This window comes from Pseudopipra pipra, chromosome 21 (genome assembly GCF_036250125.1).
Source record: "Pseudopipra pipra isolate bDixPip1 chromosome 21, bDixPip1.hap1, whole genome shotgun sequence".
Taxonomy (NCBI): domain Eukaryota; kingdom Metazoa; phylum Chordata; class Aves; order Passeriformes; family Pipridae; genus Pseudopipra; species Pseudopipra pipra.
Window position 1 is genome coordinate 7,804,595 of NC_087569.1, and position 22,374 is coordinate 7,826,968.

The window sequence follows — 22,374 nt, forward strand, 5'->3', positions numbered from 1 at the left end:
TTTGATTTATTTGTTGTGGAAAGCTGGATTCTCTGTGGACATATCCATGGATATGATTGCAAGTGGTTCAGTAAGAGACTGAAAATGAAGTTTGAGGCCAGTATTTTCCGGGGATGATTTGTGGGTGGTTTTAGATGGGGTGAGATGACAAGATTCAGGGCTGCTTTGTGGCTCAGTGTGCTTTTAGTGCCAAGTGTCTCCTGATGCTTAGAGAACGTGGATTGGCATGGAAAGAATGATTCCCTTCCTGACTGGTGAAAGAGAGAAGCCATAATAGCTGATAGAGAAGCATAAGCAGTGTGAGTAGAATAAAGAGTCTTCCAGATGGAAACTTGATGGGCTGCAAAGGTCAGAACCAGGTGGCTGAAGTCTCACAGGTACAGTATTTCAGAATTCAGTGCTGGAAAACTACAGACACAAGCTGTGGGGAGCAGGACCCTGGACTAAATGTCACCCAGGGAAGATGAGAGTCAGGTAATGGGGGCAATCACTGGGTTTGTTGAGCAGAGCAGGGAGAAAATGATGCTGTAAAATGCCAATGTGGGTAAACATTATTCATATATCCAGAAAGTGAACTGCTGCCCTTTCTTAAGTACACAGCAATAACTGAGGCTTCATCCTTGCCCACACAGCAAGAGTTTAAGCTGGTTAAAGAGAAAGTAACAGGATTAGGAGACTTAACGTGGGAGCCAGTGCTTTTCCTAACCCGCTCCACACAGGCAGCTGTACACCTTCTGTGCAAAGGTCCATGTTACCACTTCTCTTGGCTTAAAAAATAGACTATATAGCAGTTCAAACCCTTGTTCAACCTTGATGTCCTGTAACTTTTGTCTTCTTAGTCAGCTCATCCTTTTTCTCCCAGCAAAGCACTCCCATGCTCTAATCAGGGAGGCGAAGGAACTCCTCCAGGTGAGTGATTCCTCACGACATTCCCAGCATTCTCCCAACAGGATCAAGCTCCTGGGAAGCAAGGCTGCAACCATGACTCTGTTTGTTTTTTTTCAGTTATAAAACATCTGTTATTTTCCTTGCCCAGATTAAAACTGCATCCAGGGCAGTTACAGGGAAAGCTGTGAGCGTGGCCTCTTGCTCAAGTGTTCCAGTCCAGGCAGCCCAACGGGTCTGAATAGCAAAGCATTAAAAACAATCTCTGCACAGTTCAGCCCTGGAGACCAATTCCACTGCCAGGGCCCTGGAGAGCCATTCTGGGAAGGGAAACTTCTGTCTGAAGCTTGCAGAGAGGTTAGTAATATTAATAATAATTAATATGCCATGGGACAGTGCAGGCCAGGGGCTTCCCTTCAGCTGTGATTAGGCATTGCTTTCAAAGGGACTGACCTAGGAGGGTTTCTGACAGAGTGTTGCAAGGATGGAAACCACACGAACCAAGTTCTTGGGCTTTAACAGCACTAGGTTTATTTTTGCCAGTAGTTATGGAGCCTGGACCAAACAAAAATCTCATTTCTGTGCTGCAGCAATACAATAGGGGCTGTGTAATAATGATATTTGGGTTCCAACAGGTTTTGAGTGCAAATTCAGTATTTGCTGGCAGCTGCCTGTGGACAGGAAGGCTGGTCCTGCCTCTGCATTGGCTGATTTGAATTTTTTGTGTGTATTCTGCAGTTTCCCTTCACCACAGCTAAGCTGCTCTTTAACCCCTGAGTGACCTGCATGGCCCTGCCTGTGACAGGAGCCTGGCTGTTAGAGGTCAGGGGTGGTTTTCAGAGCTCTAGGTGGGACCTGGGACACCACAGGTTTCTGTCCGTGCTGTGGCTGTCCTGTGACAGCTGCAGATAATCACAGTAATAGTGATAACAGATATTTATAAATCCTGATCTCATCTTGCACAGAGAAAGCAGGCTGAAGTATTTGAATTAAATCCTGCTTTTCTTTCTAATTTGAGCATAATTCTGTATTCAGAGAAGTTGGGTTGCAGCAGTCCAAGTCCTCTCTTTGCAGTCATTTGGAGCTCCAAATGTCACATCTTTGCATAAAGCAGAGTGGCTTTAAAGGCTCGGGGTGAGAGCACGTTTCCCTGCTGTCAGGGTTTGGCAGGGAGCAGAATCACTTCTCGTTGCTGTGGAGTGTTGATTGGGAGTGGAGAGGGCACTTAGCAGGTTGGCTTTCTGAGGGTATGAACTTGTCTGAAGGCTCTGCCCAGGAAGCAGCTCAGCTGTGAACCCAGTGATGAGGTGATCAGAGGTTGTTTGAATTGCAAAGGGCATCACTGCCAGTTCAGCTCCACCGGGGCTTTCCCCTGCTGGTGTTGGCCTGGAAACACAACACTTGCTATTGATTTCTCGGGGGAAATCGGCTGGACCAGCTTCACCAACGTGAAGGAGACACTGGGCCCAGGACTTGCTGGGAGACCTTGCAGCGAGGGCTCAGCACCGTGGGGCTTGAGCAGCAGCTTTCCTTTACAAATCCTGCTGGAAGAGGGACTTGGCTTTTCATCACAGAAGCTGGTTAGTACATAAAATCAAACACAGAGGTAAATGAAAAATTTCTTCAAAATTATGTTCTCATACCCTGGCCTCCCCTCAGCCCAAATCCTTCCTTTTTAATTCCACCGCTGTTTATGTTTGGGTTTTTTTTTTTTTTTCAAACTTGTGGTGGCTTTTTTGTTTTCTAATGAAACCATTTATAAAGAATTCACACACCTGCATTGTTACAAGATGAGTTCTTGCAGATAATTTAAACACCAGTTTAAGATTCCAGGATAATATACTCTTATTATCTGGCAATGACCCTGGGGATATGGAAAATCCAAGTTTGGTCATCTGCAGTTTATGATCTTACTGTAGTTTTTCTGTTTTGTTTTCCAAGGGTTTTGCAGACCGACTGAAATCTCCAGTATGGAAATAGCTTTCCCTGGAATTTCACTCTCTACTTTCCTTTCACAGTGTCCTCCTCCAGCAAGACTCCTACAGCCATAGAGCTACAAACCTCACCTTTGGCCATTCATCTTTTTCATTCAGAGCTCATCTGGAGCCTTTGAAGTGCTAATGCTCAGCACAGCCACATGGGCAACAAGCAGGCAGAGGTGAGTATTTGTGTCACTGCCTTTGAATAACCAAGTTATCAAAAAAAGTTTGTTCCCTTCACCTCCCTTGGGCAGACTGTGTGTAGCTCAGCCCGTCACGGGCAGCCCCACTTTGAAGAGGGTTTTTGTACCTGCTCCGTGGTCGAGAGGTTGTATTTCTGCCTTGGGAATCCTTTCATGGAGTCAGGTTCAGGACAGGCTGTGTCTTGCCCTGCAAAACAACTGAAAAGTACTAGTGAAGACTTGAGTGGGAATGGGGATGTGGCTCACGAGGCTGTGCCAGCTCTGCCAGGCCGGCAGCTCCTCCAGCACGTTGTGGTTGAGGTCTGTTCCTGGCACTCAGGGCTGGTCTTAGAACAGCTGCTCACCTTGCCAACCCCTGCTGTCACCTCTGCCACTAGTCCTTCCCTCAGCCCACAGTCCTTGCAGAGGGGACAAGCAGTGAAGGGAGGTTGTAACTGCAAGTGTCTCCTGAGCAGACACGAGTGTTGAGGCTTTTCCAGGGCGTGCTGGCAAGGTCTGGAGAGAGAGAGAGAGACCCTCCGAGCCCCCCTGGGCATAGAAGGGCACACACCATGTCATAGGACTGTGCCACAGCCTGTGCTCCACACCAGGGCTTGCTCAGGAAGCCCTGAGAACGGCCTCTCTCTCCCCTCCTGATTTCCCAGTGTCTCCTCTCATGGGTGGTTTTGGGATGGAGCTGCCCCTTCCTGGGAAGGGATGGTTGGCAGATGCTTTGCTTGCAAAGCCACCAAGTGCTGGGCTAATGCCCTCCACCACCCAAGAGCCAGTTCTGCTCACTGTTGCAGCACTCCCAGGGCTGCCAAAGCCAATATGAGGGATGTGCCTGTAGCAGCAATACAGATGAACTTTTTGTCTGGCATCCACCTTTTTTCCCCCCTCCTTATTTTTGATATCCAGGATGTGTCTGTGTCCCTTTGCAGCAGAGACACTCCCACTTCAGTGCTTGTTCTTTATGGGCTTAGAGAGGAACAAAAGCTGTTGAGGTTGCTGTTGTCTCAGAAGTGCCTGAGATGGCAAATCTGGGTGCAGGGCCAGCAAGAACATCTCAGCTGTCACTGACTCAGGAGCTTTTCTTTGTGTCTGTAGCCGTGTCCCCGCGGCTGTCCGGGCCCCTCCTTGGGTGTGTGTGGAGAGATGTGTGTTAGTGGGGCTCCTCTCCAGCTCTTTGTGGCCGGGCCAAGAGCACTGGAGGTGTCAAGGCAGAGGCCGCTCGGGAAGTCCTCGGCGAGGCTGAGGCTGCGCAGAGGCCTCGCTCAGGAGAGATCACAGAGGCTGCAGGAAGAGCTCGGCCTCCGAAGCGGCAGCTCCGCTCCCCCGGGACGGCAGCGACAGAAGGAACGGCACGTACGAGGCCGGTGGGCTCCTGCCAAGCCACGGAGACACGGGCAGTGGCCACCCCAGGGGGCTGCTCCTGTCTCCCACCGCCCCGCCATTCAGAACGTGGGATCTGTTTAAATCGGTTTCCCTCCGAACAAAAGAGCCAGATTAGCCCTCGCACTTGAAAGCAGCAGATTGGGGCTGGTGCTGCTTCCTACGTGAGTGCTGAGAGGCAAATCCCCGGAGTAAAACGGAATCCAGGAAAATAATAGTAATGGTGATTCATCTGTGTCTGACATCTGAGCATCCAGCGGTGCTCCAGTGACCTGCTGCCATGGTGTTACTGCGCTCCAGTTCTTGAATGGATTCCACAGGCTGCAGGCTCTGGGCTGTGTTCACCTCGATAGTCGTGTGAATTCCTTGCTCCTTTACAGACTCCAGAACATAACTGTGCACCCTCTCTCACCCGTGGATTCATCATCCTCTGAGCCCCAGGAACTGCAGGATTTCACAGTGCCCGCTCAGGTGGTTATTGCACAAGGCCAGCACGTTCATTGGTGTTTCATGGTAGGGTGTGTGATGCCTTGTGTGTTAGAAGAGGGCTCTGAGAGCACAGCTGGAGGGCAGGATTGGTGTCTCTGTCTGGAAATGGGCTCATCCTGCTCTTACTGCCAGCAGGATTTAACTACGTTTGGTACAACAGAGCTGAGCTTGTCCTTGGCTCCACTTGCAGAAGTTGTGTTGGGAGTAAGTTCAGTTGCACTGGTTAGTGCCAGAATAAACCACTGGACCTTGGCAAAGGCTTTGCTGCTTTGGAGAGCCATGAATCTCTGGATAATGCAAAATCCACCATATTCACAGTGCCTTACTACCTGTCTCACAGAGACCTTGCCCAAACAACATATTCATCAGAACCTGAAATAATGGTTTCTCTGTCCGTGTCTGACTTGATAAACCACAATTTCCCTTGGCTCAGCCTGCAAAAAGTGCTTCCATGATCACAAAAGCAGATCTTTTTCTAATAAGGTGTATCCACTGCAGAAAGTTAATTCTGGTCTTCCTGAGGTGCTGTAAAGCAGCAGAAGGTGGATGTTGGCACATGTTTCAGCACTAGGAAAACAACGTGTGTAAAAACCCTGATGTAAATCCATTGCTTTGGGGGAAAAAGTGCTTTTCCATGGTAGTTTGCCCTCATTTAAGTGATTATAACAGGCTCTGCAGGGGGGAAGCTATACTCATCCCAAAATAATAAAGAAACCAAACTGGTGTGGGCAAGTTTAGGATCCAGCCAGTGCTGATGGAGCAGCCTGACACAGGGGCTGTGAGCCAGCAGCCTTGAGCTCACCTCAAGGCTCTTTCAGCACAGTCCCAGGTGGACACTGAGGTTTGAATCACAGGAATTATGTGCTTCCCTGCTAGTACCATCATGAGAATTGGTCCTTCTCTGTGACACCAGAGTGCTGGGGGATCCAAAGTGCAAAGGTGTTGGTGGGAGGGCAAAGGGAGATCCTTATATCTGAAGGGAGCAAAGGGAACCTTCTGTGTGTCCCCATCGAGTCAAATATACCCCAGACACTTTCCTTCAGCATCCTAGTCAACCTTAAACACTCTGCTCCTGAGATGTCCCAACTTCATAAAAATGACTTTGTTCAATATAAATTGAGAGTTCCCCTTTGTGTCTGTCTGACCCAAAGCATTGCTAGTCAATGGGAGTGTTTCCATTTGCACTACATCCATAGGAATCATTTTGTCCCTATTTTTCCCATGTGTTTTTGCTCTGCTTTTGTATCCCCAGAAAGCATTCTCTTCCACAGGGAAGTTTCCAGCTTTGCTTAAAAAAAAAAAAAGAAAAAGAAATCAGTGACAATTTCTTTACTCTCTATTTGCTAGAGGAAAGTTTATTTTCTTTAATTGTTTGGATTTTTTTCCAGTTTCTGTCCTGAATTTTTCAGTGCTGCTGGATGCTACAGCACTGGTGTGAAGTTCAACCTCTACTCTGTATTTTGATGGCAAACACAATATAAAGCGTGAAACCTGTGATGGAAAGGTAAGTAGTTATTAAAATATATTTATCTTCATATTCCCTGTTGGTCTAAGATCCACCAGTGCAGCCAACCCTTTTCTTTGGTGATTGCATCAGGTTTGAATTTTTTCTAAGCTCCTTAGACCAAAACTCAAACACTGCAGCCCTGTGAGTAACAGCATTTCCTAATCCGTGGTATTTTGCCATTTCTTACATCAGGAAATGTCCCGTTGCGCGATAACCGTCCTCAGACCGAGCGCTGTCAGGATTTTTGTGAAATCCCTCACTTTGGGTCAGCGCGCTGCTGGGGGATGGGGACTTTTTTTGGTGTGGCAACTGCGCTGTCCCCACCGGCCGCAGCAGCAGCACCCGAGCCCCCGTGTTTGGCGACAGCGAGCGCAGCGTTTTACTCCTAAATTATCAAAGTGTGCCCGAAAACACCGGGGAGCCGCCCACGCACGACCCCGGGACGGCACCGCCGGATGGGGTGCGGGGCCGGGGGGTGCGGAACCGGGGCCGGGGGGTGCGGAGGAGCCGTCCCGGGGCCGGGCGATGCGGGGGCGCCGTCCCGGTCCCGCGGGTTCCCGGCCAATGGCTCCGCTCCGCGCACTCCCCGCCCCGCTCGCCCCATGTGCAGAAATAGCCCCGCCGCCGCCGGCAGCGGCTTTTCCGCGGGGAGCGGCGGCAGCGGCGGAGCATCCCCGGCCGGAGCATCCCCGGGAGGACCATCCCCGGCCGGAGCATCCCCGGGAGGACCATCCCCGGGAGCAGCGTCCCCGGGCCCGTCCCGTCCCGGATGGCCCCGCGGCGGGTCCCGGCGGGCGGGCGCTGAGGGAGCCCCGCGGGCGGATGCCGGGCGGGGGCCGGGCGGTGGGGGCAGCGGGGGGCCGCGACCCGGGGCTCGCCGCGCCCCTCCGGCCCCCCACGGCCCCGGAGATGGGCGTTTGGCTGCCCCGTGGCTTGTTGGTACCTGCGGGAGGGCGCCCGGTGGAAAGTCCCTTCCCTTCATGAGCAGCTCCTGCTCCTCGCCCCGGCTCTCGCCATGGACACTATGCAAACCACCTACATCGTGCTGGAGCTCATCATCGCCGTGCTGTCCATCGCTGGCAACGTCCTGGTCTGCTGGGCTGTGGCCATCAACAGCACCTTGAAGAACGCCACCAACTATTTCCTGGTGTCCCTGGCGGTGGCTGATATCGCCGTGGGGTTGTTGGCCATCCCTTTTGCCATCACTATCAGCATTGGGTTCCAGGTGGATTTCCACAGCTGCCTCTTCTTCGCCTGCTTCGTGCTGGTGCTGACACAGAGCTCCATTTTCAGCTTGCTGGCTGTGGCCATCGACAGGTACCTGGCTATTAAGATCCCACTGAGGTAAGAGACTGGAGTGGATGCAGCAGCCCCACTCCCTGACAGCCCAGGGTCTGATCTTCCTTGTTTTAGCGTTCAAGAACTTCTAGTCTCAAGAATTTTGCTGCTCACAGGTGATGATGAAAATAACAGAGGTTTTGCACTCAGCTGCCTCAGGACTGGGATCAGTATCCCACCTCTTACCTCAAAATACACCTGGAAGCTCAGTTTCTTGAGGGTGTTTTTCTTGGGAGGGTCAGTGGTTTCTTGGGGGAGCTGTGGAGTGTTTTAATGATGCATTTGGGAGAGTTGTAGCTCATCTATGTAGGTATTCATACAGCCCCCTTTATTGTGGTGTGCAGGCATCTCCCAGGTAATTAAATACAAGAGCAGCCACTCTTTCTCCTACTTCCCACTGTGAAAGGGAAAGAGAAAGGATTCACATGTCAGATCTCAGAATTTTACAGTTCAGACTCCCATCCAAGTGCAGCATCAAAGACATTAATTGGTTTCCTTCTAATTTGTGGGAAATTGAATTATAATGGGGAAAACTGTATGGAATATAACTTACAGGCACCCCACCAGTGAGCTGGTGCAGCAGCTGCCTTAAGCTTAAGTGCATCAAAACCCCGGCTTTGCTTTACAAGTGACCCGAGTTGGTTCGTCTCAGTCTCCTTGGTGCCTCATCTGTCCCTCCCTGAGAATAAGACATTGATGGACTCCTTGGGGAGTCCAGAATGGCTCCAGGGACTGGTCAGGAGCAGAGGCTGTGGGGGAGCAGGGCAGATGTGGTGTGGGGACCTCAGCTGAACTCTGTTAGCTGCAGCTTTCCTGAATTCCGCTCGTCTCTGGCACCTCCCTTGCACAAGCGATGGGTTCACCTTAAAATGACTTTAAAAAAAACCCCTTCACCTGTTCTGGCACTTTGCATCTGAGACCTCCCATACACTGAGCAAATATGAATTAGTCACCAGGCAGATGATCAGAACTGGTAGTGGAAGTGTGTGGCTGGGTGTGTCACTGGAGCACGGCGTGTGGAAATTCCGGGGCATGTAGAGTAAGTGGGGGCAGATCTGCAGCCCAGCACAGAGCAGGGCAGGTTGTTTCCAGCACCCCCAACCCTGGCTCTGACCTTCCCAGCCACCTGACTGGGCTTCCAGACCCACCTTGGCTCCGGATAATGCTTTGGTGCCTCTTCCTTTAGTTAGTTTGGGGCTTTCTCGGGATGGGGGGCGGCAGCACAGCAGCAGCTGTGGGAGCAGGTCAGGGTTTTCCAAGTTTGTTTAGTCATAGCCCTGGCCACAAGCTGTCAGGCTCGGCTGTAACTCTATTTTTGTACCACAAGCTGTCAGGCACGGCCACAGCTCTGCCTCTGTACCACAAGCACTTTGTGCAGCTGAGGAAATGTTGGGAGAGGGGTTTGTGCTCCGCTGGGATCCGAGGGGAAGCAGCAGATCAGGAACGCTCTGAGGGGATCGTTCATGGGTTTGCAGAAGGAAAGTGGTTTTGCCAACTGACAAAATGGCAAGGATTTCCTCCACTCTCTTTTTTCTTTCCCCAGTCCTGGTCTCAAACAGGTTTGCTCGACTCTCTACGAGGGCAGTTCATCCCAGGGCAGTTCTGCCTTGCTTTGGGATCCTTTCCCAGCATCACTTTCTCACCCCATCTCACGCCAAATCTTTTATTCCATTTGCACAAACATCTCTATTCCTATGAGTGCTTTCTAGCTGGACACAAATGGAGACCAAGCAGTCCCATCCTAGGCTGTGTAAAGTGTGAAGTTTGGATTAGACTTGGTCTTGGCACTGAGGCTCATTTCATTGCTCTCAGAGGGGACCAGCAAGCAAAACTCCTTTCAAAGGAGGGGGGTTCTCCCTGTGAGGAACATGGGGCAGTGGACAGGCCACTGCTTTGGCAACAGGAGATTTAGGGACTGGTACTGAAAGGCTGTTTTTAGCTGTATAGCCAAGATCAAAAGAGGATAGAGGAGGTTATAAAACTACACAGGCAAAGCACTTCTCCACCAGGGTTTTCCAACCAAGGCTTGGTTAGAGCTGTCTCATCAGCACTGTTACTCCTGAGATGCTCCATGGTACTGCTGGCAGTGAGGGAGGAGGAACTTGTCCCACCACCTGCTCCAGGTAGATGCACGTGGCATTTCTGGAAGGAGGTTTGTGCTGTGGGAAGGGAAAGCTGATCATCAGTTTGTAAGAATGGAGACCTCAGGAAAAGTTTTTCTCATTCAAACACTCACTCTGGAGGCCAGTGCAGAGACTGATACCAGTCCATGAAGCATTAAACATTTAAGAAAATGATTTGTGCCCAGCCCTATCCAGCAATTACAATAAATAACGTGGTTGTTGCAGAGCAGATAAGTGTCCCTGTCACATCCAGAGCATCACCAGCTCCCCATGGAAACCTCGGCAGGGACATTAAGAATTGTCTGTGCCATATTATTTAATGCTCTTTCAGAGCTGTTTGAGGCTGTTGAGAGGCTGGGCAGGGGTGAGCAGCAGAACTTGCATTACAGCCAGGCTAATAATGGATTTTTCAGTTCTGTGGCTGAACCAAAAAATCCCACGGGGAAGAGGAAAATTGTTTCAGTCAAACTGGAACAACAATGTTTGGAGGTTTCAGTGAAACAAAGTGATCCTGACCAACCTGGCAGATTTTGGGTTGAGTTGTTTAACCCTTCTGATGTGGCTGTGCTGCTCTTTGAGATGGGGACGCCCTCGCTGGGGAAGGAACTCATCTGGGAAATTGCAGAACAAAAATCTTATTTAAAAATGGTGGTTTAGAACCCTCCCTCTTCTGGCTAAAAATATTTGCTGAATTTGACCTGAAGCCACGAATTCCTTCTGTCCCTTGAAACTCGTGTTTTGTTTGTTTGTTTTCGATGAATTTACTGTTTGTGGAGAAGCCCCCGCCCACGCTGCCCACTCTGTGCAGCTGCAGCTCCGAGCCCTTCCCTGGGTCCCTTCTCCCTGGCCATCACACCAGGATGCAGCTCCTGGTCCTCAAACATGCTCTGACCCTGCCTTGCTTCCTGCACCCTCCTGGACTCCAGCGCTTCCAACCTGGCAGTGCTGGCGCCTGTGTGTGCCCGTCCCTGTGCTGCCCAGGTACACAGCACCTGCTCTCCTCTGCCAGCCCGACCCCCCCAAAAGCTCACTCCCCCACAGCACTTCCTCCAAGCAGAATATCCAAGCCAGGGGATGGAGCATCTCTCAGCAGCAGCAAATCCATCCTGCAGAGCGCTTGGCACTGGAGCGACGCGAGGCTTTTGCTCTCTGGCTTCCTCTGGGGCTGGATTTCGCCCCACAGTCCCATAGCTCTGAGCCAAAGAAGATTTGTAGGTGGAATAAAACAGTTTCCTTCTATTTGCATTAACCAAAATCCCTTGGCATGGCTAATAACTGTAGGTATGGGTGGGTGCCTGGAACAAATGTGTCAGGAATTAGGGAGGGAGAAGAGTATTTGTATATTTAGAGAGCAAAAGGAGAGTGAAATGCTGAACAACCTCACGCTGTGTGTGCCCTTGTCTGCTGGTAACTCCTGCAGGACAGTGAGTGTTGTGCTGCTGTTGCTGCCTCTCTGGCAAACATCCCAGCTCAGACCTGTGGAGGGAAAATTATCCCCAGTTCCCTGTGATTTGAGCTTATCTCGTGCTTGTCCTTCCCCCCTGGATTTAGTTCTCTCCCATCTTCAACTTTATCCCTAGCAGGAGTGAAGGACTGATGTTCCAGGGAAGCTTTGCCATGAACTGGAACAGGGTATCCATGGCCATGTCCTCTCCCTTTCTGCACCTTGCTGCCCCCGTGAAGCCAGAGAATCCATGTGTGGATTCACAATCTGTTAATGGGATCAGGATCTGTTAATGGTGCTGCCCTGGTCTGTCTCTGCTCCTGCCAGTCTCCCACAGGAGCTGCTGCCCCTCTTGATGTGGTGAAGGCAACAATCCAGCTCCTTCCTGCTGTCCTCATGGGGACAAATTATATTTGGATTGTTGCTGCTCTTTTCTCATCCTTTCCAGAGGTGGGTTGGCTGATGCTGGGGGTCTGCCTGCCCTCACTGCGCCCTGCTGCTGCAGAGGAGGGGTTCCCTCTGTGTTCCCCAGCAAAGAATTCCCAGATCCCTTTCCACTCCCGGCTTTTTCCTCAGCAAAGCAAACCGGTGGGTTTTTATGGCAGGTGGGAGGACTGGAGTCACTGGGGAGGAGAGCAAATCCCCCTGGTCTTCACCTGCCACTCGCTGTGCCATCAGAACACAGAGAACTGCAGCTGCTCTTCCTTCTTCTGCCCTCGCCTCATTTCCTTTAATCCTCGCACTGCCCTCTATCTGAACTGCCGGGCGTGTCCCGCCGTCCGTGTGTGGCTCGCACAGCCCCGATCCCGCGCCCGGGCAGCGCGGGGGGATCCGCCCTGATTCCTGAATCCTGAATCCAGAGCAGGGGATGCTCTGCCTCCCCATCCATCAGAACGCTATGCCTGGCCAAGGTTATCAGTGATTTATGAACTTAAAGTGCCACAAACTCAGCGAGGGCAGGAGGGCTGGTGTGTTCACCTGAGCAGCGGAGCTGTCACAGCTTTAGGGAAGTTCGTGTCACCCGGAACGTGGGGGGCTGTGCTCAGCCAGGGGCTGCCACGGCCTTTGGATGCAGCCGGAGCACAATAACAACATCAGGAATAATCACATGTGCCCTCATGGCCACCGAGTGGAGAGGGGAAATCACGGCTATTTTTAGTTGTGAGCAGCCTCGTTTCCTTAAAAATGCATGTCCCAGATCTTTATATTTTTCCCCGCACCTCAGAGGTCACTTCCCTCCCAAAAAAAACAAAAATCCTGACAGGAAAAGGAGTTGTCCTTGAGACCTCTGCCCTGATGCAGCTCCTGCAGAAGCTGGGGGGCAGCAGGAATGCCGGGAGCAGCAGGAATGCCGGGAGCTGCAGGGATGCTGGGGGGCAGCAGCCAAAAGCTTCAGTTCTGGGCTGTTGGCCGAGGGCACCCGTCTCCAGGCTGAGCCAGAACCCAGAGCTTTAAGTTTAGGAGCTTGTTTCCATTTTGGCCAACTCAATCTATAAAAACACAAGTTAATTTTTAGACAAAAAAAAAAAAAGGCAGCTTTTGCAACCTGGCAGACTTTTTATCCAGAACATCTTCTGGCCTCTCCGTAAAAGAATGTATGAAACCAAAACGTTTTGACAGAAACTGTTTTATTTTGCAGTTACGAGTTTTTGCTTTGTTAATTATGGAGCTGCTGCTCGGGATTTTTACAAATTTGCTGCTTGTCAGAGCAAGGAGCACAGAGCACAAAACTGAGTGTTTTAGGAGTGTTCTGCCCCGGCCCTCGGGTGGTGACTCTGTGGGGGGTTTGGGGACTCCTGTTACTGTATTTGACCCACAAGATGCCAGGAATCAGTGACGCCAGCTGTGCCTACAGATGTGTCAGTCCTCCCCCCGAAGTCCAAGATGAGAAACTCAGGGAATTTGTACACGCCAAAGAGTGGATTATCTTCTAATCCAATGGATGACATCAGGCCTGGGCAGGAGCCACAAATAACCTGGAGTACATCAGTGGGAATGTGGGCTGGATGCTCTGTCAAACCTGGTGGTGCAGGGACAGGGAGGAAAGGATGGGATGGGCTCCTGGAGCTGGGATAAGGCATTGGAGGTGGGTGGGTGGTGCTGAGCTCAGTGCTGGCCATGCCATGTCCACCAGCCCCTGGGAAGGCTGGTCAGGACTCTGCAGCAAGGGCAGATGAGGAGCAGCTTGCTGGGGCTGGCAGATGGAAAGGCAGCAGTTTGGAGCCTTTGGGAAGGGCTTGTCACCTGTTTCACTGCAGAAAGGGTGATCCAGCAGAAATCTGCCACCTCCCCACCCTTACCTGTTGCCTGAGTGAGCAGGGCACTGGGTGCCTGGGAGGGGCAGTGGTCACCACTGCTCTGTGCAGGGGATCACACCCAAACACCTGGCCCTGAATCCTAGTCCCCATCTCACCCCTACAGCTGCCTTTAACTCAGCTGCCTGGTGCTGCACAGCTGAGGTCTGACTGCCTGGGAGGTTTTGGAGTGACAAAAATTCTCAGCCCCAGGCCCCACCAGGCAGATAACATTGGGCTGCTGAGCCCTGGAGGAGGGTGATGCTGAGGAAGAGCTCAGCTCTCAAACAGAGAAAACTGGGGGTTCGTGTTCTTCTATTGCAGCATGAAGGTGTCACACTGACTTCAGACCAGTGTCACACTGGTATCACACCGGTATCACACACTGCTCCCTGCACACGTGCAGGCAGCAAAGCTCATTCATTCCTGTGCTCCGGGCTCCGTGTGCCTCTGGCAGCCCCCCAGCACCAGCCCCCAGCCCGCCCTGCTCACACCCCCGGTGTCTGAGCTCAGTTTTCAGTCACCTTTTCTCACCCTGCCGGGGCCAGAACTGCCTGGGGGCGGCTTCTACAGACAGTAACTGAGGTGGCGAATGCAAATCCCTGGGGCTGGGCTGCTGTGAGTGTGAGAACGACACTCACATCCCCACCTCGCGGGTGCTGTCAAGCGTTCGACAAGTGCAGGGCTGTGAGTCCCCTCCTGCCGCTCCTCGCCTCGCAGCAGCCTGAGCTGCATTTTCCCTAATTAATCCTCCGCATTACCCAGCCAGGTGCCGTTTGCAGCGTGCTTTGGCTCTCCCGTGTTCCTCCTTCCCGCATTCCTGGTCCTGCAGGCTGAGCGTGAAGCACAGCCGGGTTCTGGCTGTTCTGCCCCTCCACAGAACCCTGTGTGCTCACCTGGGTGCCGGCGGGGTGGTGACAGGGACCGTCCCGGCGGAAGGCCGGGAGTGCTGCTGCTGTCCCTGTGACAATAGGGACAGATGCGGGAGGAAGTGATTTGTCTGCGCCGGGACAGACACAGATGTCCTGCTTCCTGGGCTGATACCGTGACCGCTAATCACATCTCTCCCTGCCAACTCCTTCCACAGCTTTTGCTTTTTCTTTCCTTTCCCCCCCCCCCCCTCCTCTCCAAGGTGCAATTCACGATTCATTTGAAACGTCCTGCCAGCAGATTTCAGCTGGTGTGTGATCTCCATCCCGTGGAGCAGAGCACAGCTTATTTCGTGCTGTTATAGCTCAAAAAAAAAAAAAAAAAAAAAAAAAAAAAAAAAAAAAGAGCAAGATGCAAAGTACAGCTGCGAGGAGGTGACAAGGACACAATGCTTGGCAGCCGAGCTGCTCTCACCCCGTTTGAATGGAGGTGTCTGTGTATTTCCCTTCACACTTAAAATAGAAGTGTATGAATTGTCACTGATCGTATCAGAGCACCTGCGTGGTCTGAGTTCTGCCAACTCCATCCCCTCACCTCCCTGTGTCCAGAGGCCTGGGCAGAGCGGGGAGGGAGGCAGGGAGAGCAGTGGGGAGCACCAGTCCCAGGGCTCCCTCCACAGCTCTGGGCACTGGGAGTGCAGGGAGGACCTGCACCCACTGCAGCATCCCTGGCACAGCCCTCACACCTGTGTCTCCCCACCCATCCCATGGAATGTGGCCTCAGCACAAGCCATGTGTGAGTTGGGAGTTAAAGCTCTGAAATTTCCCACTGGAGGCTGATCCTGCTCTGGGGTTTGGCAGCAGGAGAACCAGCCCCAAGCCCTTGAGCAGCACAGCAACTCCTGCTCCGGCTGGGGCACAGGGACAAGGATGGGCAGGAGAGTGGCTGTGTGGCACCACAGTGTTTTGATCTGTTCACCCTTCTGTGGACAGGCAGGACAGCCCCCCATTCCTGCTCCCTGAGATAAATAATGTGGGAATAACAGTCCCATTCCAGGCTGTTGCTGTTTTCTGCCCCAAGTCCATCATCCCAAATGCCAAATTCCTCCTTGGCTGGTGCTTTCACTCCTCGCTTGATGGAGCCCAGGGGCAGCAGGGCCTCTGCTTGGGTGACCTCCCCAGGGTGACTGCAGGGGGGCTTCTGTGCCTGTGACACTGGTGGCCAAGGTACAGTTCTTCCTGTCACAAGGACATAATTAGCACCTTCATGGTGATTAAGTGAGTAAAGAGGCTTTGCCTGGCGGTGTAAAAGGAACTAATGCATTGCCAAGTTATTTAATCTCAATAAATCATTTTAAAATATTCAGCTGTTATTTACATTAAAACAGCATTTGATGCCTCTAGGCAGAAACACAGAGGTGATTCAATATTTGTTATACATTAGTTGAGCAGACTTAGGTGAGCAAATTTACTTTAGTAGTATTTTACATAATAATATTAAGCCTGAAAGAGAATGAAGGAGAGGTTTGCTGGAGCATTCAGAGGTGTGAAGATCTGTTGGTTCCTCACTGTCTGACCATGCTTATAGTGTTTAGGGAGGAGCTGAGTCCCAGCTCAGCTGTCTCACAGCTCCTGCCCACTGCTGATGAAGGTTTATGATGGGGTTGCTCTGTTGTGTGGCTTATGAGACTCTTCATACCTGGATCTGGTGGCAGTCATGCACTTTATTTTAAGCACATGCTTAACTTCTGTTCACTTAAGGCAATACAGGCAGTGTCCCACCAAATAAGTGTATAAGGTAATAACAAGGTGACTAGTGAGCAATTCTAGAACATCAGGCTATTCCCACCTTGGCCTTTTCTGGCTGGCAGCTCAGCCACCAGGGGTTTGCACAGACCCTTCTGGGAGGCCACAGCAGTGACCACCCTCAGTCCCCAACATCGTCTGAATGGAGAGATGCTGGGAGGAATTTGCAATGCAAATTCCGTGAAAATAAGGAGCTAATCTGAGGAGTGCAGTTGTTCACTGTGAATATCTCCACTGAGGTGAACACCATCTCTGCCCTGTGCTGAGAGGCCTCCAGCCCTCCCCACTGCTCAGCACTGGCTGCTGCAGACTGGGAGCCCAGAATATTTTTACATCCTGTCACAGAGGGCCCCCTGCTTGAATGTGCCCCTGGCTCTGCTGTGTGTGCCAGGAATGGTGAGCGGCACTAAAATAAACAGGCCACTGTCACAGCCACTGAAAAATAAGTGCCTACTTAACGGGTTTTGTAAACCTTCAAGTCAACTCATCCTTGCAGAAGAGTTCAGGAGAAGAGCAGATGGAAGAAGCCTTATTTGGGGTCATGTGTTGTCAGGAAGAGGCAGCACCGAAGGTCACCAGCCTGGAGTGACACGGTGGACACCGACCTCAGCATGGCACACTGAGGCTTCCCTTCTGTTCCTGAGAACACAAAACCCTGGACTCAGTTTCTGTTTCTGACAATGGTCCCTTCACATTTTCCAGTCTCACTACAATAGTTTTTGGGATGGAGCAGAGGAACAACTGAAGAGATCAACTAAGCATGGCTTAGACAAGCCAAGGAGCTGCCGTTTTCCCTTTCCACGTGCAGAGCTGCAGGACAGCAGCAGCTCCTGGTGCCTTTACAGCACTTATTGAGCCTGGCCAATATTGTAGCTCCAGATTCAGACTTTGCCAAGAGATTGGATTTCTGGGAAGTTGCTCTGAATCAATTCTTAATGTTTTCAGGCCTTGCAACCCCGAACCGGCTCCAGTTTCTGAAAACTTAACACAGAGTTTCAAAAGCAACAGGCTTGGCCTCACTGATGCCCTATCTGATATCTTCTCATCTTCTGAAGTAGTGAAACTTAGTAATAATGAGAGAAAAGTGCAGGAGAAGCCCCTCGGTGGCTGGACCTGCCCTTTAGACATCTACAGTAACGCCTAAATGTGGCTGCTGCTCCTGCATCCTCCCAGCCAGCCCTGGCTGTGCCTGAAGAAGGAGTCAAGGGCTTCCCCAGCCCCTCTTTGCCCCCTGGTATGTCCTGGCAGACCCCTCCCTTTAGCCTCCTGTCTCTGTATCTGCAGGAGGAGCGGGAGCTTGGCTCACACGGAGCCGACTGCAGTTGTGATTCACAGGCACAGCTGTGGTTCTGTGGGAATAAAACCCTCCCCTGCCTCACGGGCCGGAAGAAAATCAGAACAAACGTTCTTAGCAAAGGAGGAGCAGGGTAGCCAAGCCAGAGTAAACAAGGACTGAGAGAAGGGTGTGGGAAGGAGGGGACGTGTGTGAGCCAGCAGACACTGACTGGCTGTGCAAGGGACAGGAATGGGTTTCTCATGTTGTCTTTCTGGCAGCCACTGCTCCTTCCCCTCTCCAAAGAGTGATCCGACTGATGCTTTGGTGTTGGCATCTGCTCTGGTTGCACCCAAACCAGCTTGATTTTGCTGCTTTAGGTTCCACCTCTGTGAATCTGAGCATCTTGGGGGCTGGAGGGGCCATGAGGACACCCAGTCTGTGGGGTTAGGGAAGGTGTGGGGCAGTGTGTGACTGCACCCCTCAGCTCTGCATCAACTTGTCCCTGGGCCACAGCAGAGCTTCTCCACAACACATGTGGTACTGCAGTGCAGATCTGAGCACCAGCATTGCCTCAGCTGGACGAGGACAGCCCAGGTGTTGGTGTAGCCCAGCAGCGTGTCCTGGCGTGCGAGCAGTGGCAGCTTAGGGCAGGAGAGGACATCAGTTAGCGAGTGAGCCTTCCCCTGTTCCTGCCCTCCTGGCAATTGGTGGTTCAGGCTCATGCAATGATAAAGCCTTTTTTAAGACTCCAAGACCTTTCCCTCCTATTGAAGGCTGTTTGTGGGCTGGGGCAGAGCCTGGTGCCTCTCAGGAATAGTAAATGAGTCAACCCCCCAAATCACTTTGTGGAGGTGGAGAGCACAGGTGAGATTTTTTACCCCCTCCGGTGATCACAGAGGTGAGGCTCCTGTGAGGGTGTGGGTGTGGCTTTTGTCTCATTAGCCAAAGTGCTGATGACTTTAACAGCAGGGAAGTCACCAGTGCTCATTTATTTAATGTCTCTATCCTGGTTTTGCTCTGGGTGCTGTAGGTATAACAGCCTGGTGACTGGCAAGAGGGCGAGAGGACTTATCGCCGTGCTGTGGCTCCTGTCCTTTGGAATTGGACTGACTCCACTTATGGGCTGGAATAAAGCCATGAGTGGTTGTCCCAACGCCACCAACGAGACAGGGGCTGATGTGGGGACGGAGCACCACGGCTGCTTCATCTCCTGCCTCTTTGAGAACGTGGTCACGATGAGCTACATGGTGTACTTCAACTTCTTCGGCTGCGTGCTGCTGCCACTTGTCATCATGCTGGGGATCTACATCAAGATATTCATGGTGGCCTGCAAACAGTTGCACCAGATTGAACTGATGGGCAACTCCAGGACCACGCTGCAGAAGGAGGTGCACGCGGCCAAGTCTCTGGCCATCATTGTAGGACTTTTTGCCTTCTGCTGGCTGCCCCTGCACATCTTGAACTGCATCACGCTCTTCCACGAGGATTTCTCCAAATCCAAGCCCGAGTGGGTGATGTATATGGCCATCATCCTCTCCCATGCCAACTCCGTCATCAATCCCATCATCTATGCCTACAGGATCAGGGACTTCCGCTACACCTTCCGCAAGATCATCTCCAAGATCCTCTGCAAGACGGACGACTTTCCCAAGGGCACCACTGACAACAACCAGCACTTGACTGTCACCAACATTAACTGCCCAATGGCCTCGGTGACCATATGACCCCGCAGGTCCTGCTCCTGGGGTTCCCAGCCCGTGCCCAGCGCTCCCCGTCCCCGTGCCCGTGTGAGCGGTCACGGCAGGCTCCGAGGGGGTGCTCGGAGATGACCACTATGCAGTTGTGCAGCTGTCTTTTTTATTTTATTTTTGTAATTAACACAGTGCCTCGTGGAGGAGTAACCTGACGGGGGACACTGAGTGCAGCTCACCCTCCACCATCACCCCAGGGTGGGAGTGCCGGTGACTGTCGTGTTTCCTTTCCAGGCTGGACATTAACTGGGGAAAGACTCACCTGCTGGGAGTGTTTCCCCTAATTGTGCTGCTCATGTCAAGTCATAGGATCTTTATTTTAATTATTATTATTATTATTGTTATTATTATTTTTTAATATTTTGATTCATTTAGGAGTAATAATTTTGTGTCTGTTTTTGAGTTGTTCTCTAAGTCCATACTTGACAGCTCTTTGGTAATACCCTAATTATTCCATCAATTGTTTGATGCAGCTAGTATTCTCTGATGGGAAAAAGTCTTACTTAGCCCAGTTGCTGGTGTGAAATGGAATCTGTGTTCCAGGCTCTGAGGGGAGGGACTGTGTGGATGGGAAAACCAGATCAGAACTGGCCAGCTATTTCTGGCCCCAGCATGAAAACCCTACTTACTGAAAGAGTTGAGAAAAGACCAAGGTTTTAGAACAGCAGTCTCATGGCCTTTAAATCACTTTGGTCTACAGGATTGTGCAGCCCAAAGCTTCAGGTTTGCTTTCAGGTCTGTTTCCAGATGTCAAAATGCAGAAGGCAGAGGTGCCCCAGGGATCTTGGCTGGTCTGATCCAGAGTCACTGAGGTCAGTGCCACTCTGACTTGGTGACATGACCTCTACAATCAGATTTTTGCTCCCAAGTCAAAACTTGCCATTCTTGCAGTTCTTCCAGAAGTGCAGGTTTTAGCTGTGAGAGCTGGATGTGCAGCTCACCTGGTCCCTAAAGCTTGATCTGGCTGGGCGTCCTCTGCAGCCCTGTAACCCCCAGAAGCTGTGAATACTTTTTTGTTTGTTTGTTTTAATAGTAATTTTTATATTTTTATTTTTTTCTAATGCTGACCTGCATCAGTAACAAAAAGAGACAGGAAGGGAGCTAAAGTGCTAATGTGTGTGAGAAGCTAGATTGCCGTGGCTTGTGACCTGATTTTGGCAAAGCTCTCACAGGTTGTCTAGCCTGGCCTCTGTAGTTGGCCAGGTGTCCTGGCCCTCACTCTGAGTGAGTCCAAAGCCCACTCAGCAGCAGAGCAGTCTTAATTATACTGCAGGTTAATAACTCTCTGCAACCACAGCTCAGTAATTACTGCACCAATTTAACGTGTAACTGTGATATCCAAAACTAGACAAAGGCAGAGAGAGCAGTGCAGTAATTTCTGAGGAACAAGCTGATCGTGGTGCAGAGATGCAGCTGCTCCTGACTAGCTCAGACCTGCCATCACGTTGTGGCCTTCTCACAAATGGGAGTCTTGCCTGAAGGTTCCATCTCCCTCCGAAGCACTCGGTGCCAGCAGCACCACCATGCGACTGGTGAGGAGCTGGAGTGCAAGGACTGGTATTAAATGTGGTTTTCAGCAGTAACTCATGCAGGGAGAGAGAGGGAGCAGGACTTCTGGAGCCAGGTTGCGGGGAAGGAAGTTTAAACACAGCCAGTTCCTGAAGAACAGGTCCAGTGGACAGACTGTGATGCATGATGGGCAGTTTGTCCCTGAAAAATTGTACTTGAATCATATATTTTTTTTAACTGTGTTGCACTAAAAGGGGGTTAAGACAAGACCCCAAGAATTTAACTTCTCTGGCAAATATAATGACAAATACGGTGTAAAATCAGTTGAAAAGCTGATCTGATGAAATCTTGTTCCCCCAGCATCTGCTCTGCCAGCTGGCAAGACCTGCAGGCAGCAGCTGCAGGAATAACTTAGGGCCCACCATGCACAGGGAATGGTTCCCTGGGAGTGATGGATTTCAATACCGTGTGTAGCAGCTCGGCCCTGAGAGCCAACCCCAAACCTGGGTGAATCACCAGTAAGCTCTGAATGGGTTTGTGCATGTTTATGCAATGTCCAAATTTAGCTACAGCTCAGTATCTCAGATATATGCATTTCCAAGAAGAATCTGAAAAGTTAAAGTTACTGTCCCAAGTGCTTTTCCTTTAACAGCCCCATTCAGCTTTGCTGCATCTGCCTTGGTCACAGTCCAGCTGACACATGTAGCCACCTCCTGCCATTTGGGCAGGGTCTGACTCTCTCCTCCGCTCATTCCTTCCCTTCTGTATTATCTTTGGCCGTGTTCCTTCTGTTAATCACGGCTGGAAACAAGCAGGGTTTCACCTGCAGGTCTGGCAGTGTTGCACAGTGGATGCAAGCCACATTTATTCTCACAACAAAGGACGTAATCTCTCCCTTCTGCTGGCTGAAAACGAACCAAACTCTGGACAGCACGAACAGACTGAAACTCCCAGTGCTGTAAAACCAAAAGAGGAGGCCCCAGGACACTTGTTGTATGTGACAGCTTGCACTGCAGCTCAGCATCCACGACTGCTACCTTCATCTGCCTCTTATGAGCCAGGATTCCTGCAGTGTGTCCGACTGTGCCGTCGGGGTGCCAGGCATTAACTGTGGCCCAGGTCACCATGGTCATTAGGCACAGTAAGTGTCTTTGTGGATCTGAGCCAAAGACATTTCAAGGCAAAATACAAATAGGACACTTCCCTTGCCCCCCCCCCCCCCCCAAATAAAAAAAGCTCTGAAGGTTTCTATAAAAATGTGAAGTAAAAATGGCCGAGGAACTTTCTGTAGCGAGTGCAGCTGAAGCCATTCAGCTGTCACTCCTCACTGCTCTGATGTACATAGATGGATGTGTTTTCCTCATGTTGCTCAGATTTTGTATTTGCAGTAACTGTTATTTACATACAGAATGCTTAATTTACCACCCACACAACCTGGCTCAGCCTGTGCCCCATTATTTCTCGTGGTGACGCGTTCACACGGTGTCTCATACGAGGCCACACTGCACTTGAGGAGGGCGTGGGCAGGGA

The 22,374-nt window shown here is 51.2% G+C and overlaps 2 protein-coding genes across 3 annotated transcripts in view; one reads left to right on the forward strand and one right to left on the reverse strand.

Annotated features, from left to right (window-relative positions):
- Positions 1 to 1,390: 1,390 nt before the first annotated feature.
- The window catches only part of ZSWIM7 (zinc finger SWIM-type containing 7), a 32,642-nt gene continuing 11,658 nt past the window's right edge, over positions 1,391 to 22,374 (reverse strand). Inside the window, exon 5 of one of the 2 annotated variants that reach the window (XM_064677552.1) lies at positions 1,391 to 8,169. In XM_064677552.1, the coding sequence (XP_064533622.1) occupies positions 8,101 to 8,169 (69 nt within the window). In that variant the 3' untranslated portion in view covers positions 1,391 to 8,100. Of the gene's footprint in view, positions 8,170 to 12,950; positions 14,595 to 22,374 lie in introns of those variants that run through there. The other variant, XM_064677553.1, reaches the window with a different exon arrangement.
- ADORA2B (adenosine A2b receptor) lies at positions 7,450 to 22,281 on the forward strand. The gene is made up of 2 exons (XM_064677513.1): positions 7,450 to 7,778; positions 18,615 to 22,281. Exons 1-2 carry the CDS (start codon positions 7,450 to 7,452, stop codon positions 19,306 to 19,308), a joined length of 1,023 nt encoding a protein of 340 aa, XP_064533583.1. The 3' UTR covers positions 19,309 to 22,281.

Coding starts and splice junctions, on each gene's coding strand:
- ADORA2B (XM_064677513.1), top strand. CDS start 7,450: ATGGACACTATGCAAACCACCTACATCGTGCTGGAGCTCATCATCGCC. Junction 7,779..18,614: donor GCTATTAAGATCCCACTGAG/GTAAGAGACTGG, acceptor TGGGTGCTGTAG/GTATAACAGCCTGGTGACTG.